Below are 18870 nucleotides of genomic sequence, written 5' to 3' on the forward strand. Positions count from 1 at the left end.
TGTGTGTGTGTTTGGGGGGTGTATATGTAAGGAGGTTGGGTTTGTATTAAAGAAAATTGCTCATCAGAACACAAAGAACATTTGAAATGAAATTGTAGGCTATTTGCATAATAGTTCCTCTTTTCAAAAAAGAAAAGATGAGCAAGGCACTAATTATAGGGACAAAACTGTAGTGACAATAAGTTGTAATAGCTGGTTTAACCTTTCCTTAACTTTTTATCTTTTTAAGAGTGTGTGGAAACTGTGTATGTGTGTTTGTATTCTGGGGTGGAATAAGGTCCCAGTGTAACTAATGGTGGAGGTAGGCTAGAGAAGGAGCCGAGGCAGGAAAACCTGCCCTATTTAATCCATTTGTTCCATGTTAAAATTAATGCACTAAATCTGTTGCCAAGCCTGCATGGGGTCTCCAAGATGCAATGTTAGCTTCTTTTTGACTACCTACCATCAGAAAACGGCACTGAAGGCCACCAGAATAAATACATCTTGACAGGTACATTATCCATTTTCTAGAAACAAAATTACATTCTGGTTTATGTTTCCCCTCCTATTTCATAAAGTCCTTTTTCTCATTTCAGGAAAGCCACTAGTGTTTCTATTTTAAACTGGCATTTTTCTCTTCATGTACCCCGATTAGGACACTGACTCATTTAGTCCACAGTGGGAGGTCAGAAGTGGAGGAAAAGAGAACATATTGATGGATCTGTTAACTTCTGAACTGATAAATGTTTCATTTATCTCTTTAACCCTTACAAATAATTTCCCCCATAGAAATGCATATGTATGTACGTACTGTATAGGGATGCAATTCTTCCCTAATTTTGTTCTTGAAGGAGTCAATGGCCTGTTACATACAGGCCAAAATAAAGCTGCTTCATGTCTCTCTGGAGGTATGCTATTTAAATGATGCATGGGTCCTAAGAGTCCGGAGGTCGCGCCAAAGCCACACTCCATTCCTAAGCACTGGAGTGCAGCTTTGGTGCAGCTTACGGATTCTTAGGATGCATGCATCATTTAAACAGCATACCTCCAAAGAGACTCGAAGCAGCTTTATTTTGGCTAGTCTGTAACAGGCCAATGATTCATTTTAGCACTTTTCTTTTTGCTATGAAAATTTATTTGTTTATTGAAAATTTTTTGCTGATTGGAACTTATTCTGCTAAAAAATTTTTTTTTGTTTTGTTTTGTTTTGACAGAAAAGCCATTGTTAGTTGTTGAATGCCATTTAAATTTGGCAAATGGGTTGGCAAATGTATTTGAACAACCTGAGCAAACCCTGCATATTATGTATGTGTATACAAAAGCTGTATTATCATGTGATCAGCAATGGGGATTGTTTTAGTCTGTTTTCTCTTACAGAGACTCTGTTTATTTTAAGAGATTTTTGTGCAGAGCAATGATCATCAATTCACATTAACAACAAAATGATACACATAAGTATTCAGAAGTAAGTCCCAATGGGGTCAATGGAACTTACTCCTATGAAAACATGTCTAAATTTGTAGCCTAATGTAGTCATTGTAAAAGGACATTGGACTGTACATTATTTTTGAGAATACGCTTGATTTTCCCCCCCAGCTCTATCACTGTTAACCAATTCCATTCCATTTATCTTCTGGAGCTAAATGTATGGTACCATTCCCCCGCCACCATTATTCTAAAACAACACTGTGAAGTGGGTTAGGCTGAAAGGCTATGGCTACATCTACATTGCAGAAACAATCCAGTTTGGCACCACTTTAACTGCCATGGCTCAATGCTATGGAATCCTGGGAACTGTAGTTTTCTGGGACATTTAGCCTTCTCCGTAGTATAGCTCTGGTACCACAACAAACTACAGTTCTCAGAATTCTACAGGATGAGCCACTGTAACTAAAGTGGTGTCAAATTGGGATATTTCTGCAATGTAGGCACCACCATTGATTTGCTTAAAGTGAGTGTTATAAGGAAGATGTGATTTGACCTGATCTAGGGCTTGAATATTGGACTATGACTCTGGAGTCCAGGGTTCAAATCCCGACTCAGCCATAGAAACCCACTGGGTGACCTTGGGCAAGTCACCCTCTCTCACTCTCTGAGAAAGGCAAAGGTAAACCCATTCTGAACAAATCGTGCCAATAAAAACCTGGGACAGGATAAGTCAAAAACAAAAACAGTTATCTGCATCAGAGAACCACCGTGCCATAGTGGTTTGAGTGTTGGACTAGGGCTCAGGGTGCCAGGGCTCAAATTCCTACTTGGTCATGGAAACCCACTGGATGTCCTTAGGTAACTATCCCAACATCGGAAGAAGACAAAAATATCTTAACAAATCTTGCCAAGAAAATCCCATAACAGGTTTACCCTTGGGTAGCCATTAATTGGAAATTACTTGAGGGCACACAACAACAACAACAACAACAACAACAACAACAACAACTGCAATGCACAGAGGGGATGGATGTCAAGGCAGAGCTCATAGAGTAAGTATGGATTATAGAGAAATCTCAAATTTTCTGTATTCTAAACATTCTTGGAAAATATTAACTTCTCAGAGTAGCCAATGCCCCCCAGTACTTCCTGTGGATAAAATGGAAAGTCATATGTCCTGACATTCAAAATATAAGGAGAGTTTCCCTTATACAGAATTCCAAAATATTTAAAAACAAAACAAAACAACAAAACAACAACAAAAAGCCCAAAACCCAAAACTTTTTTCATGGATGGATGAAACAGTGACATCTTTGCTTTTTTTTAATGGTTCAACGTATACAAACTTTGCTTCATGCACAAAATTATTTAAAATATTGTATAAAATTACTTTCCAGGCTATGTGAATAGGGTGCATATGGAACATAAATGATTTTTGTGTTTAGGCTTGGGTCCCATCTCCAAGATATCTCATTACGTATGCATATGTAAATACAGATATTCCAAAATCCAAATCAATCCAAAGTCCAAAAACACTGCTGGTCCCAAGCATTTCAGATGAGAGAGATTCAACCTGAACATCCAATGGCCAGTGGAGAGATGAGCTCAGTGCTTCCTTAAATTTACCTTGTGTTGCTTCCTATGCTTTGGTTTTCTACATTACAGCCACAAAGTGCTTTTAAAGTACTTAAGAAACTTACTGTACCAAACTGGGAATTCACTGGGAAACCTCAAATGTGCGCTCTGTGACAGGAGAAAGATATTAGAGCAGACACACATTTTTTCATTAATTTTATGATACCTGTAATTGCTACAGCAAAGAAACATGTCTACTGTGCATGTCTGAGCTGCCTTTGGGAGGAAGCAATTACAAATTGATGTATCTTCAACATATTTTGCTTGCATATTAACTTTTCAGAAACCTCTTGCAGAATGTATCCCCTTGGACCTGACTGTTGTAGCTGATATAGCCATATATGAACTCAACAAAAAATTGTAAGAAGAGTGAAAAGTGGTACAACTATATAACTAAGCATTTAGCTGTATGCAGAAACAAACACATATAAATCCTTAAGATCTCCTCATGTATAGATTCAAAAACACCATTTACTACAAGCTTTAAACCAAAGAACAGAGATGCAACCCAGTACTTGAGGACTGAACTAAGGTGGGTTACAGACCGCCATTAGGGACGTCCTGAGGACGTCCCAGTTTGAAAAAGGGGCATCTCTTCTAGACACCCCTACTCCTATTACAGACTTAATCCGTACAAAATGGCGGCACCCTGTACATACAGGCGCCGCCATTTTGACGTAGCGGATGCTCTGCATCTGCACGTGGCGCCCCAGAAGTGACACTGAGAGTGCCTCGCAACGTCTTTTCCGGGGCCCAGGAAGGAGCATGATTTCTGCGCTCCTTCCTTGGAGTGTCCGGGAGCTGCGCTGTTTAAAGGCTGCGGTTCCCGGATGCTGCAAGCAGAGGCAGAGCCAGACTGCCACTTCTCAGTGGTCTATAACCCGCCTAAGTGTGACAGGATCAGTTGTCTGTGATTTTAGGTAAGAGTTGGACTATAAGTGACAGGGCAGCCATGTTTGTTATTTGTCAATCTAGTGAATCTGGTAGCTTCTGTGCAAGTGGGACTGTAAAGGCATTCCAAGTTTTAGTATAAATTTTAAAGGATCTATTCAGGGTGTTGAAACTATTTTGAGTTAGGATTCAACATCTTAGATAGTTCCTTCATAGTTCAGACTAAAACCTGGAGTGGATTTACTGCCCAACTGACATGAAAGACACCAACTGCCACTGCAGTCTTCCAGTATGTTTATAAATGTTTATAAAATTTACATACTATCAAAAGAGGAGCCTGTGTAAGAAGACCTAACCCCCTCCCTTTGCCAGTTCTCCGTGTTCCATTGATTCAGACACTTTCCCCAGAGTCTATCTCCCTCTTTACAACAGAAATGAGGTGAGATAATAATGTTAGAGGTTATTTGGCATCTATGCCATGGCAGGAGAAATGTACAGTGGACCCTTGTTATACGCTGGGGTTTGGTTCCAAGATCCCCCGTGGATAACAGAATCCGTGGATGCTCAAGACCCATTAAAAATAATGACATAGCAAAATAGTGTCCCTTATAAAAAATGGAAAATCAAGGTTTGATATTTGAAATTTATACTTTTTTTGGACATTTTCAAACTGTGGATGCTTGAATCTGTGTATAATAAATCCGTGTATAAGAAGGGCTGAATGTACCTCGAATATTGGAGCTTAGAAAGGTATAGGGGTAGAGAAAGGTGCGTTATCGACAACTAATTTCTGACTTTCGGTAAACCTAAAGTGACCCTATCACAGGAATTTCTTTGCAAAATTTGTTCATGGGGCTTTGCTTTTGCCTTCCTCTGGGACTGACAGAGTATAACTTGCCCAAAATCATCAGTGATTTCCATAGCTGAGTGGAGAGTTGAACCCTGGTCTCCAGAGGCACAGTCCAATGTCCAAGCCATTGTACTATGTTGGCTCTCCAATTTCAAGTATTTTTCACTCTGGAGATCAGACCCTGAATATAACAGTAACATGAACCAAAAAAAAAAATGTAATGGCTCTCTTGGTGTCACATCTGGTCTAATTTGACCATAGGAATGTGAGCTGTGAAGTCTCCAGTTTGTCTCTTATCTTACAAGTGCACTCAGAGGCCTTAGGGAAGCCATTCTCCAGCAGCTTCAACCACCCTTCTGCCAAATGACCTATCAGACAAGGGCTGGTGTAAGGACTGCCGAGATAACGTTAAGTGAAGTGCTCAGTTTTCTTGAATTAAAGATAGAAAAACAAAGTGGTTGAGACAGGATTTAACTAGCTTAAAAAAACATATTCATAGAAAGGAGAGTCTTTATCCACTTAGTGAAAGTATTAAAATAGTAGATGAAGAGGCAAGGGAAGTAGGCTGCCTCAGGTGGAAAACATGTGATTTCTGTCTGCCTCATTGCAAATCTTTGGGAAGGTAATCATCTTTTAAAATGTAGATATGGCAAGATATGATACAGTACATAGAGACAGTCAAACAGATAGATGAGCTCTGTGCTCTATAATGTCTTCTCTTTACACCTAACCATGTGATTTTTGTTTGCTTGGTTGTAAGTCTGTGGGACAAGAATCATTCACATGTGTGTGTCTGTGTGTAAAAACACACACACAAAATTTCTGAGCCCTTGGAAAGTAACAATTCCAAATCAAAATATTATTTATATGCCAAAAAGTGCTGTAGAATCAAGCAGACTGTGGTTCACAAGATAGTAAAAGACAGACAGTGTAGGTCCCCTTAACTTGAAATAATGACAAGAGTACTGTTAGCTGTTAAAACCAAATAAAAATATAAATGACACAAATAACACACACACAAATGGTAAACTAGTTTTTTTAGATGTACAATATTCAATGTCCACAGAATATTAGTGATGGGGTGGGGGGAACATAACTATGTGGCACATTACCCATATTATCTAGACACTTTGCAAGATATGGCTTTCTGTATAATTCAGAGTGCTATAATCACTCAATACAGAAACACGGAGGACTTTCTTAGCTAGTACTGATTTAAAGGAAATCTCATTTGTCCAAGGTTCATGTTTTAAGCAGCCTAGCACTTGTTTTGCTATCTCCATGGAAAAACAGTCAATATTTTCCCTATTGCGTGGCTTGACTTTGCAACCTGATTAATGAACCAGTTGTAAAGTGGTATTGACTACTAATATCACTCTTATCACAAAGCAAATTGGTATTACATCTCTCAGTGATCCAGGCATTCGCCTCAATAAGATACTGCAAGCGGTTAAGATAACACCAAGACCTAGGTTATCAAGCCATTGCTGTGTTTAAAAAAGTATAATAATGGTTTATCTACCCAATTAACACCAGGCATTCTAAGCTAAAGAAAAAATAAATCCTGGGCCGGCTGATCTCAGTCAATGTAGAGGTAAGTTTTCAAATGAAATACCCACTGTTACTATTAATACATATTCAACAGTATGACCCAGAACCCATTTATTTTCAACAGCAGCTTTTATGAAATTAAGGACAGCTTAATAAAAAGAGTTCTTCAGTTTAATATATTATGTAGGGGGGAACTTTTGATTCCTGTTCAATGACTATCAATGATTAAATAAGACTAACAATTATTCTTCAAGAAGTGTGGCTTTTTTCTTTGGCTATGTGGCCATATTCTAGAAGAGTTAATAATAATAACAATAAAATAATAATAAAATTTATTTGTATCCCGACCCTCTGAGAACAATCCGGACGGCTAACAAAGTTAAAAATACAAAACATATAAAATTCCTGGTACCCTCCCCTCCTTAAAAAAGTATTAAATTAATGCAATATTTAAAAAACAGAACAAAAAACAACAACAAACAAACACATACAAGTTAAAAACTGACCAGAAGGTCAACAACATCATACCAACAAGCAACCAGTGGGAGCAGCAGTATCTTTCCCAGACGTTTTTCTAAGGCCCGGTTCTCTATTCTGGGAAGGCCTGCCGGAAGAGCTCTGTCTTAACAGCCTTTTTAAAGCTGTCTAAGGATGTAAGTAGATGGATCTCATCCGGCAGGCCGTTCCACAGTCTGGGGGCGACAATGGAAAATGCCCTCTGGGAGGGCATTTCTTCTAGAACATGGCCACATAGCCCAAAAAATTCACCAAAAATGATAGATGCTGGCCATGAAAGCTTTCGATTTCATATTTAAAATTATGTTTAGTCATTTTTTTTTTAAATACAGAATGATCACTATTACAACCAGATGTAGCTCAGGACTGCTGTGGCAAATTATCTGACCTTCAGAATGAAAAGCAAAAAGGCAGTATTGTCCCAGACTTATTTGATCAGTGATAGGTAACTTCTAGAGATCCACAGATCACCTATGATTTTCAGGGTGATGCTAATCTAGGAGGAAATGCCCTTTCACCTTTCTGATGATTGACATGGATGATTCTGCGCAATCAAGGATCATGATCATGTATTGAAACAGGTGACATGGGATTCCAATAGAGGTGGAAAGAAGATTTGAAAAGAGTTTTAAAATTAGTGGGGGGGCATATTTTTCAAGTGTTATGAAACTGTGATGAGAAGAATCCTGGTCAGGTGAGAATCTTCACAGTTTGGTACTCATGATGTACAAAATTCACATGTGGTTGTTTTGCTCAGAAAACAGCATATTATATCCATGAAACAGCATTTTATGTGCAGAAATTATACACCCTGTGCAGAGAAAAAGCTGGAATTGGGAGTTTATTCTGTGTAAAATTTGCATATGGGTGATTTAGGGAGAAAAGAGGAAGAAATACATCTATCTATATGTTACTGTCACTGAAGATAAGAATGGAAATTTAGTGATTACACCGGTATCAATCTAAGGAGTGTCCAAAAAGTGTTGAACTGGGTAAGCATCTTTTAGAACATTGTTGAAAATATTCACAACAAAACAAAACCCATAGTCTAACAAATGTTAGACTCTAACTCAGCTAGATTTTCAGTTTTATCATTCTAGAGACCCTGGAAATATAGTGCACTCTTAAGGCAAATATAATTTGTGAGAATTGTATTCCTACAATGGATTCTATTTGTTGATTTGTCTGTCTTGAGACTAAAATGGAAAGACGTTCAAAGTTCAGATTGCTCTTACATAATGATAAGGCACTAGGAATCAGACTTCTTATGACCTTTCTCTGCGCGTGCATTGCATTAGTACTCTATCTAATTTATAGCAGACAGAATCTGTTTGAAGTCCTTAACCTAATGCGGCCTCTTTTCTAAATTCTTGGCTCCTTACTACATTGAAAAACCAGTGATTAATGGCACATTGTTCTTTTTTCAGGGTCTCCTTATGTTTTGCTACTGATTTCTTAGTCATTGAGCCAATGCACATTATCATGTTCTTGTGTTCAATCTGCTATCACGAGAAACATAGAAAGTAACATTTTATCACCACAGAGGAGTTCTACTTTAGAAAATAAAGTTTCAAAAATTGCTTAGTTGGCAAATTATATTTATATATATCCTACTTGATTGACTTTAATATCTAGACAGTTCTGCTTCAATCAGACATGTCTTGATTGACTGTTAACCTTGAACCACAAGGCACTCATATCGGAAAGCATTATATACACACTGAAGAAAATAATACCTTGTATTATTAACACACATCCCATAAAACCTTCATTTATTATCAGTATAACGGCAACCTGGCATATACATTACCATTTAGAAATTGAAATACCAGTGTGTCTACTCTGAATTGCTAATACAAGCTGGAGGCATGCAGAGAAAATTCCTAAGTAATAGGAAGTTCTTTGATATATATTTTCCATTTTTTATTGTAAAGCATCGGCACTAATTGCTCAGTTCTGGGTAAAAAAAATTCAGCCTTTAAAGCTAGATGTTCTTTCCTTGTTTCTTTTTTACTATAAAGGAAATACATTGTTTGGTAATTATGCCTTTCATTTTATTAATTTTAAATATTTCCTTCTCTTTATTCTTCAGGAATTTTTTAAGGCAGAAGACAAATGCAGAATCCATAGGGACTTCACAGGAGAACTCTCGCTTCAGCCCACACAGTAGTTTTGAAGGAAATATTATAAGACAGACATTTTCCTCCCAAAGGACAAAAGTTGGCAGGTACTTTCAATGTTGAGATGCAGCATGATGTAGTGGTTGCAGTGTTGGATGAGGACTTTAAGGGGCCTGGGTTCAAATCCCCACTTGGCAATGGAAATCTAGTGGGAGACCCTTGGGGCAAGTCACCTTCTCTCAGCCTGAGAGAAAGGAAAAGACAAATCTCCTGTGAAGGAGTTTGGCCAAAGAAGACCATGTGATAGAGTAACCTTAAGGATACCATGAGTTGGAAATGACTTTGAGGTACATAACAGCAACAGCTGTCAATGTTATGTCTGGTGGGTGTTCTGTTCGTGACTTTATTCCCTATGTATACCAGATATGTATGGCTGATTCTGTTCCTGAAAATAACTTTCCTGGAAAAGTCTTTGTTTTTCAGATTTCTCACTTTTTTTACTTGTGTTTTTTCAAGGTGCATGGATTTAACTAAGTGAGCAATATTCAGCAGAAACAATGGAATCAGAGTCACAAAGTTGAAGGGCCATCTGATCCAACTCCTGCCATGTGGCAACACCCAAAACGTATGCAACTCCCGTTTAAAGACCGCCAAAGAAAAAGAGCCCCCACTTTCTGACTATTCTACTGCTGAACAGCTCTTACAGCCCAGATGTTCTTTCCAATGTTTAGGTGGAATTCCATTCTTGTAATTAGAATCCATTGTTTCATGTTCTAGTCTCTGGAACAGCAGAAAACAAGCCTGCTTCAGTTTCTGCATTCCATCCATATATTCCCATATCTGAAGCTGTGCCTATTTTGACAGGACCCTACCACATGCTCAGGTAATACCTAGAAGCCTATGCTGGAGTTTGTCCCCTCAGTCTAAGGTCAGGATGGGCAACATGTGGCTTTCCATTGGTTGGTAAACTGTGGAATCCAGAGGAACAATGACACCTGTAGTCAAAGATGGAGGGGGCACAAATTTTCCCCACGTTTCCTAACAGGAGAATGTACCTAAACACTTATGGTGACCTAGTTTCTTCAGTGCTTTCTCTGGAGAAACCTACCTGCTATATTTGTGGTTGCAGACATTTTAAAACTGTTTTTATGTCACCATATTCTATTTGATTTATGTAAACTGCTCTTGGAGCTATGTTTACATTGGAAGATCCTGGGTACAAATGCTATAAATGAATGAATGAATTAATGAATGAATGGTGCAGGTATAGGACAGCCTGCTGAGCATTTTTTTAAAAAAGAGTCTAATTTGGTCATCCACATGGATTTGTCAAGAATAGTAGGAGCAGCAGGAGTAGAGTAGTTTCATGGTTTTGTCATGAAATGTATCATAATGATAATTTCACTACAAAGATATCAGCAGCTCTCAATATCCATCCCATCATCATATAGGCATTTATGACACAGTGCCAGTAGCTTGGTTTTTTTCTCATCATCTCTCAGTAAGCATAATAATTTCACTTCACCGCAATACTTGTTGTGTGTGTGTGTGTGGGGGGGGGGACTCTCAGAAGAATGATTTGCTGGGGTAAAGTAAATATATAGACATGTGGGCAGCCTCAGGCAGAAATGAGCAGAGCAAAGCTTTGAAACATTTTCAAACCAGAACATGTCAACATCAGTTCTTACAAACATCTCCAAGACTGGTATCTTGGTACAGGATGAAATTTCCATGGGACTCACAGCAACCTTCTCTCTCTGAAAGCAATAGACACAACCTGGAGCCAACTACTCCACTATGCTCTCTATGTGTGACAGCTGTAATTGACAAAAACACAATCCACCCAACTTCTGGTTAGTGCAAGATGATGCACCAGTTCATTATAGTGCTCTCTATAAGAATCTTATCTCATCTTGGTATGGTCCCAAGGGAAATGAGGAATTCCTCAGTGGACATGTGATAACAGAAATGTTCTTCCACAAAACTATTTAGTCATTGTCATCATCATCACCTAGTGATGCTGCTCAGGGCAGCTAACACTCTACATCATGCATTTATTCAGAAAGCATTTCAGTGACTTTGTCAACCAAGGTGGCAGCCTTGTGGAAACCTCTGCTACCTGCTTGTGGCATTTGAACCATCTTTGTCCTAGGTGCCATATAAAATACAGCATGCTAGTTCATTTACTCAAATGCCCGTACACACCAAACCAAGTAAATCCTGATTTTTCTCTCTTTTCCTAGGCAATCATTTTCTCCATAAAGGCCTCTTGGAGTCACCTTAATTTATTTGCTCCTTGCTTGAAAGGAGTGGCAGCTGCTAAAGCACTGGTCAGTATTATTTATTATCTTTATGCATCACTAAACAAAACACTCTCCCCAGTCATGAAAAACTATTTCTAGGGATATTAGAGCACCACAGTATGTTCGGTCGAAGTCAAGAAGCCCCTAGATCTTAATTATAAAACCATAAAAGAGATCAAGTCCCTGTGCAGCCTCTCTTACCAGGAAACAAATGAGAATGGGAAATTTATTTCAAATAATAAATCCCAAAGCCTTCCACTTAATTTTTCCCAAGCTAACTTCCTCACCTAGCTAAGCAGCAGTGCCTTCTATTATTAGCTTCTGGCTCAATATTGGCTGACCAGCATCAGTCAAACTGTCTTCATCTCAATGAGCTTGGGGACTCCCAAGGTACTCTATGCATGTGGACCTCTGCTTGCAGTCCCTAATTATTTTCAAAGAGATAATGAAACATTTAAGTGCGCAGAGGTTAAATTAAACTTCTAAGTGGATCAAAACCCTTGGTAAAACTACAGCTTGTGCAACATCACCTCCTAGAAATGCAAGACTTTTTTTTTTGTATGGCCTGATGAGCTGTGTCAGACTTCATTGATTTCCTTCTTTACTAGTATCCTGTATAGTTTATTTTTCTTTCTAATCAGAAATGCACTCCACTATATGTAGCATATCTCGGTGCTTTGATGATAAGCCACAGGCTTTTGGCATCAACCTCATAGCTAGTTAGGAATTCATGACACCTTCAAGTCAATTGACTTGCTGTGTATTAGGGGAAAGGAGGCTGGCTGAGAGACTCCACAGAACACAAAAATTAATGTTGCTTTGAAGAACTTCCACAAAACCTATTGGTGGGTTTCTAAAACTGGCCTTCCCTTTTTCATATAGCACAGTAAATCTTTATTCATTGCTGCTTCTACAGCAAATAACCTTCATACTTGATTCTAACCACTGCCTCCTAGGTTTCCAGTTATTTAGGCTCCTTCACCTACATAACCTGGCAGGCAGGCCAGCAAACATGGTAGCCCATGGTTATTCCATTAGCAACATCTTTTCTCACTCTCCCCAGCTTTAAAATGTGATTTCATTCCATGGTTATTGCTTTTGTCCTCTTGCCAACACTTGCATCAAGAATTTAGTCTGCCTTTATGGTAAACTAGATTATTGAGAGCAGGATGGGCAACTGCACAAGGGGTAGTAAAGTAACAGTTTTTGGGCTTCACCCTGCTTCAAGGTGATGAAGCATAATTTCCAGCTACTTTATCAGCTGCTTCCACACTGTAGAAATAATCCACTTTGACAGCACTTTAACTGCCCTGGCTCAATGGTATGGTATTCTGGAAACTGTAGTTTGTTTTGGCACTATAACTCTCTGACAGAGAAAGCTAAATCTCTCACAAAACTAAAATTCCCCAAATTCCTCAGCATTGACCCATGGCAGTTAAAGTGGTTTCAAACTGTACTATTTCTGCAGTGCAGATGCAACCTTGAAATTTGTTAATCCATAGCAGCTGCTTTTTCTTTAATTTGAAAAATGCAATGGAAAATGCTGCATTCACGTGTATTTTAAAGCAGTTTGGGGTCATTCTCAGATTAAATATTGCTAGACAATTGGGGAAACATTTTTTAAAAAACATGAGGGGCAGGGACACTATAGCGCCTCCAGGGGATCTTAGGGTCCACAAAAGTCAGACCTAGGTATGTGGTTTCCCCGCATCCAAGTTATATTAAAACAAAATACATTGCCACACTTATCAATTCACTTCCAAATCTACAGTCTAAAAAAAAATAGAGAGGTTAATTTCCTGTTTCTGGAACAGCAGGACTAAGTTGGAAAGTGTTTGTCTTTTTCCTGGGAAGTTCATCTGCTACCTTAACAAGTATTGCAGTGCCTAAATGCCTGTTAGCCAAACTTTGATTTGATGTTTTCATACAAATGTTCATAATGAGATAAAAATGTTGCTGAAACATGTTGAAACTCTCTCTTTTTTGTTGTTGTGTAGGAACCTATCTCTGTTTTTCCATGTTATCTGCACCTCATTTACCAAATTTTCAGTTAAATATATAATACCCAGTAACATATCTACTTTTTTAACTGAAGTATACCTACATAGTGAATAAATGCATGTCTTTATATGTATATTTATTACCTCACTCTTATTTTAATGATGTATCCAATTGTGGGCTAGCACATTGGGATAGTCCTTTCTATATTTTTATAGGAGATACTTTACAGGAGTTACCTCAGTCTTATTTCAATGATTTATCAAACTGTGGTCTAATACATTGAGGCAGTGTCCACTGCACAAGATCCTTGTAAAAAAAGTAATGTAAAAGAAAGTTGAAGAAGTGACTTCTGAGTAAGACAAATGAGAAATACTATTTGCTGTGCTGGAGTAGGGGGAAGAGACACCATTGAAACACAGGGATTTTTCTTTGCTACTCTGTTCAGCATTCCCTGTTGAGAGAAATATAGGAGGGGGCTGCCCACATCATGTACTAGCATGATGCATTATGTCATTAAAGTCATTATGGATACATTAGAAAGTTTTCAAGGGTATTGAAATGACAGCTGAGTTGCCAAATTGCCATGGCCTATTCTCCTTTAGCAGTGTAGCATTTAAAAGGGCCCCAACTGGTCACAAAGCACTCCTTGGTTTCATTTTCTTTTTGCCACCATTAAAAGATTTAACAAAAAGCAAATGTTCCTACTGCTAATCTCTTTGTCTTTCATAGAATAATAGGCATTCACTCTTGCATATCTTTTATGCTGTTGCTCTAATGGACTAAATTTTAAAAAGGCATTTATACATACAACTCGGAGTAAAACATTTACCATATTACATGCTGTTTTATTCCTTCCACGTGCCATCAAAGAGAAATATCATCTTATCAGATTTAAGGGAAACATTCAAGATATCCTGGACTTACAAGAGGAAGAATTTGTAACAAGATGCATATTTAAAGGAGGTCCCAGTAGCCTAGCCTAGATCAGAATAAAGGACAAAGGCAAAATTTTCAGAAGTGTGTAAGTAACCACTCAAATTTTTAGGAACAGCTTGGTGGGCCTATTAATAATAATATAAATAATAAATAATAATAAATAATAATAGAGATAGCATTCTCATCCAGGATTGTTGGTAGTCTTTGGTACAATTCTCTCTGTGTTTCTACAAGATGTTTGTCCATGTCTATCTAGTGCTTACCTGTGTCTACCTCCACAGCAAGACCTCTATCACAGAGATTCTCATTTGCAGAGCTTGGAAGTTACTTTTTGCAAGTCCTAGAATTCCATGCTGGTGGATTTTATTTTTATTTTTTTGAAGTTTCAAACCAAAAAGTAACTATAGTGAGCTGTTTGTTTGGTTGCCTAGGAGATGCACTGCCACAATAATACCAAGATCCACATATGGAGGAAAGGCCACAACTTTATTAAACAAACAACAACCAAGGTGGGGTTCACCCAAAGCATGAGGTCTGGATCTAGAACATTGTACAACCCCCCGGTTGTTCGATGAACCAAAATGCCTGGTCACGGCTAGGCTTCGGGATGACATAGGGACTATGAAAATGCCATCTCGCAGACATGCAATCGGCTGATCGTATGTTCTCAATCAAGCCCCTAGTCACCGGGAGGCGCTGCCACAATGTGGCCCCCACAATGGCCACAACGCATGCTCTCAGTGCACCCGTGTCTCAAAGGACTCCCGATACAGTGCTACGCAGCCCTGGAAACCATGCCAACCATATCCATGATCTATGCTGCCACCCCAGAAGTTGTGACCGGAAAAAAACACAAACCTGAGGGAGGGACACTGAGAGAGCCAAGCTAAAATGGCACCATTGAGGAACGTCACATGGCCTTAAATAAGCTAAAGAGGAGGAGGAGCCGTGAGGGAGCCCCACCTCCAGACCAGCTGATCAATAGAGAGGAACTCTCCATCTCACAGAGAGGCCCGAAAGGAGGCAGAAGTCCTCAGCCAGCCAATCGCGGGCCCACCCACCCCAGCAAAGCATGCTGGCGCGCAGCCGGGAACACTGAAAAGCAGAGGACAGTGTGGGATCCCAGCGGCAATATGGCCTGCTCGGGTGAGTCGGGCGGCTGCAGTTATGAAATGAAAATTATTGGAGTAGGTTTTTCAGACCAGAAGTGATAATATGTCATTCTTCATCCATTCCACCATGCTTCAAAAGAAATAAAACTATCACACTATGGGTATGAGCAGATTCATGTTAGAGAAGGAAACTTTCACATGTCCTAGTCTCACACTGTCAAGTTTTTTAAACTACCAATATGCTGAACTGTACCTAGAAATGGTTTGTGTACTAACACCATTCTTTAGCAGCTTTGCTTCATTCAAATGTAGTTAGTATCCTAATTACTGTTGTTATTATTATTATTATTATTATTATTAAACTTTATTTCTATAGCGCTGTCATTATACACAGTGCTGTACAAAGTCGATAAAATTAGGAGTAAATAAAAGCCTGCCCAAGGCGTACATTCTAAGATAATAACAATTAAAAGAGGAATAAAATTACCATATAGAAAAGAAAAAACAAATTAAAAACATCAAATATCAAACAAGTCACATCACATCAAATATTGTCAGACAGCCAGATGACAATCACAAATTCCCTGAGAACGCTTCCCTAAACAATATGGTTTTCAGCTCAGCTTTAAAGCTGGTTAGGGAAGTGATGAGCCGTGCATGCGGAGGAAGAAGGTTCCAGGCATGAGGGGCAGCAAGAGAGAAGGGACGGATCCGGGATGGGGCAGAGAAGATCCTGGGTTGAGAGAGGAGACTTTGGCTACCAGAGCGGAGAGTGCTAGTAGGGATGTAGGGAGAGAGAAGATCAGTTAAATAAAGAGGGGCCAGCCCATGCAGGGCTTTAAAGGTGAGTAGCAGAAGTTTGTACCTGATGCGGAAAGGAAAAGGGAGCCAGTGAAGGGAAGACAACAGAGGGGAGACATGATCATAACGGCGAGTGAGTGAAATAATGCGTGCAGCTGAATGCTGAATAGAAATTAATGGGTGGAGATGAGAGAGGGGAAGCCCTGCCAGGAGGAGGTTACAGTAGTCTAATCGTGAGACCACTAGGGCATGGACTGTATTTTAAGCCAACCACAGCTTTCTAACAATCTTCAAAGTTAGGTAAATGTATAAGACATTATGGAATCTCATCCAGTTTTTATCCAGAAGCCAGAAACTGTGTGTTAAATTGGGGGGGTGGGGTTGGAGGGGAAGGAGGAATTATATATGAGCAACATTTACTTCATGGCTTTTACCTGTGCCACATCCTTGTCCGCATCATAATTTTTCATTCCATGGTGGATGGCAGTGGGAACAGCAGTGAACAGAAAAGTATAGGATGGTGGAGGGAGAGCATAAAGGAGACTATAGCACTCTGCCATGTAATGCAGAGAAATCCTTGAGAAGGGAAGGCTTGCCTGTACAGAAAATATGGGAAAAGGGGGCAAAGACTCGACATGTGATAGACAAGATGAGACAAGAGAAAGAGAATATAGGGCAAGACAGAGGGGAATGGAGAGAGCAAATTGGAGAGGGAGAAAACAAGAGTGGATGGACAGAAGTGGAGAAAGAAGTGAGCAGGAACCTAAGGGAAGGAGAATGGAGATGAAAAAAGAAGGCAAAAGTCCCTGGAGAAGGAATGCAACAAGCAGACACATGAACAATGCAGAAATCATTGGAAATGTACAAGAATTTGAAGAGAACTCTGAAGGTTGGTCTACTCCTGTTTCCTGAAATGATTTCTGAGAACTGTTGTGGAATATTGTTGGGAGTGTCTGGGGTGTCTTTGGGACTTTGAGTATTCTCAACAAATGAGATGGGTGGACAGTCTGTGTTATAGTTTGTATTTATTGACTTAGATTTATATCCCATTTTTCTCCCAATATGAGACCAAAGCAGTTTATAGTGATAGGTAACACATTTTTCTTGCATGCATTCTTCCAGTGTGTATTTCTTTGTCATACAAGCTCAAAGCAGGTGGGGGAAATAAATCCATGAATTGGAATTCATTTTACTTGCATGTGGCTAAAAGATTGTAATGCAGTAATATAATATAAATGTAAACACCAAGTTACAATTGACACAATTAAAATAAACATCTTTTCAACATAAATGTAGTCAACATAAGAGTCTGTGTTCTGGTTAGCTTCTGAGTGTAAATGTAATGCAGAGTAAATTTGTTTTACCATCTACCCTCTCACTGAATTTCCAAAACATGTGTAACAGCAGATAAGGTATTTCTGTACTATAGGGGCCAGAGTTGGTGCAGTGTAAAATGATATAGAATACTAAATCCTATTCAATAAAAAGAAATGACCGTGTATGACTCCTTAAGTTAAATCCGTTTCCCCCCAAGTTTAGAGACCATACTTAGCAACTACATGCTTCTGTATGTCCAGAAGCATCCTTGATCTGTATAACTAAGAAAGGTATCATGCCCAAATTCAAGTCCTCAAAGTAATATAGGAGTGTTATGGGTGGGTGGGAGTCAGTACAGGAACCTCAAATTCTTGTCTTTTAGTGACTAAAGCATTTTTTTCCATTCATAAGACTGACAGCTCCTAATCTGAGGCCAGTTCAAGATGCCCGCTCCAATCCCCTTGCAAAGTCTTACAGCACTTAGAATGAATGATGAAATTCCAAGGTGGGATATGGTCCTAAAGCAGATGATGTCTAGCATTCAGGACCAGAATGGATTGAATATCCTCTGGCAAAGGCTCATCTTTGATCCACACTGAATGCATATGTTTATACCTATGTAACTATGCGAAAATATGTCTGCTATTCACTGGTGGCAAGCGTAGTCTCCTCTGTGTTTTGGGAAGCTTTAGTAGTAAAGTAATCTTAAAAGACAGACCCTGAACTGAATGGGTTTGTGAAACATTGACTTTGTGTCAAATTCAGGAAGAACTGGCATTTTAAGGAAGAGGGAAAAGTCCATGAGAAATTGTTGTCTGGGAAGTTTGGCTGTCTGAGGCTGATTATTGTACAAGAATTTTCCCCTACTCATCACAAGAAACTGAAGAGTTTGTAAACTAGGAGATATTTCCATTAGAGTAACACCAGAAACACTTGTGGACAATATAATATGGAGACTGGGCATCGATTACTTACATCCATGAATTCCACATTGGCTTTCGGGCCAGTTGTCTCATTCAGGATTTTAATGGCCACAGGAATCTTCACGCTCTCTCCCTCTGGAACCCAAACACCCTAATACATTGGAAAAGATGGGGGGGGGGGTGGAGTAGCTCCAAATTAGTATTCCAGAAGACATTTCTCATTTTTTCAAACAAACAACAGACATTTGTAATAGGCAAAATAGTGAGCCTTCCCAAGCTATGTCCAGATGAACAGACTTTTGTTTCTTTCTCCTGGCCTTGATGATCCATGGTGAAAACAGCACCTAAGATGGTAGCTGGTGGGTACAGCCTTGCTGTTCACTGCCCCGGGTTGGTTGATAGATTTTGAAAGAGAGAAAAAGTGTCCCAGTGTCACAGCTGTGTGCTTTTAATGTAAAAGAAGAGGTTGGATTGGGTGGCTGGAACTAGCTGGCTGGGTGGAGGTCT

General features: G+C 39.2%; 1 protein-coding gene across 1 annotated transcript in view; it reads right to left on the bottom strand.

Moving 5' to 3' along the window:
* Positions 1 to 18870, bottom strand: part of ERBB4 (erb-b2 receptor tyrosine kinase 4) — a 608869-nt gene that overhangs the window by 139123 nt on the left and 450876 nt on the right. Inside the window, exon 18 of the mRNA XM_042445446.1 lies at positions 18416 to 18514. Within this exon, the coding sequence (XP_042301380.1) occupies positions 18416 to 18514 (99 nt within the window). The remainder of the gene's footprint in view (positions 1 to 18415; positions 18515 to 18870) is intronic.

The sequence above is a fragment of the Sceloporus undulatus genome, chromosome 1 (assembly GCF_019175285.1).
Source record: "Sceloporus undulatus isolate JIND9_A2432 ecotype Alabama chromosome 1, SceUnd_v1.1, whole genome shotgun sequence".
Classification (NCBI taxonomy): domain Eukaryota; kingdom Metazoa; phylum Chordata; class Lepidosauria; order Squamata; family Phrynosomatidae; genus Sceloporus; species Sceloporus undulatus.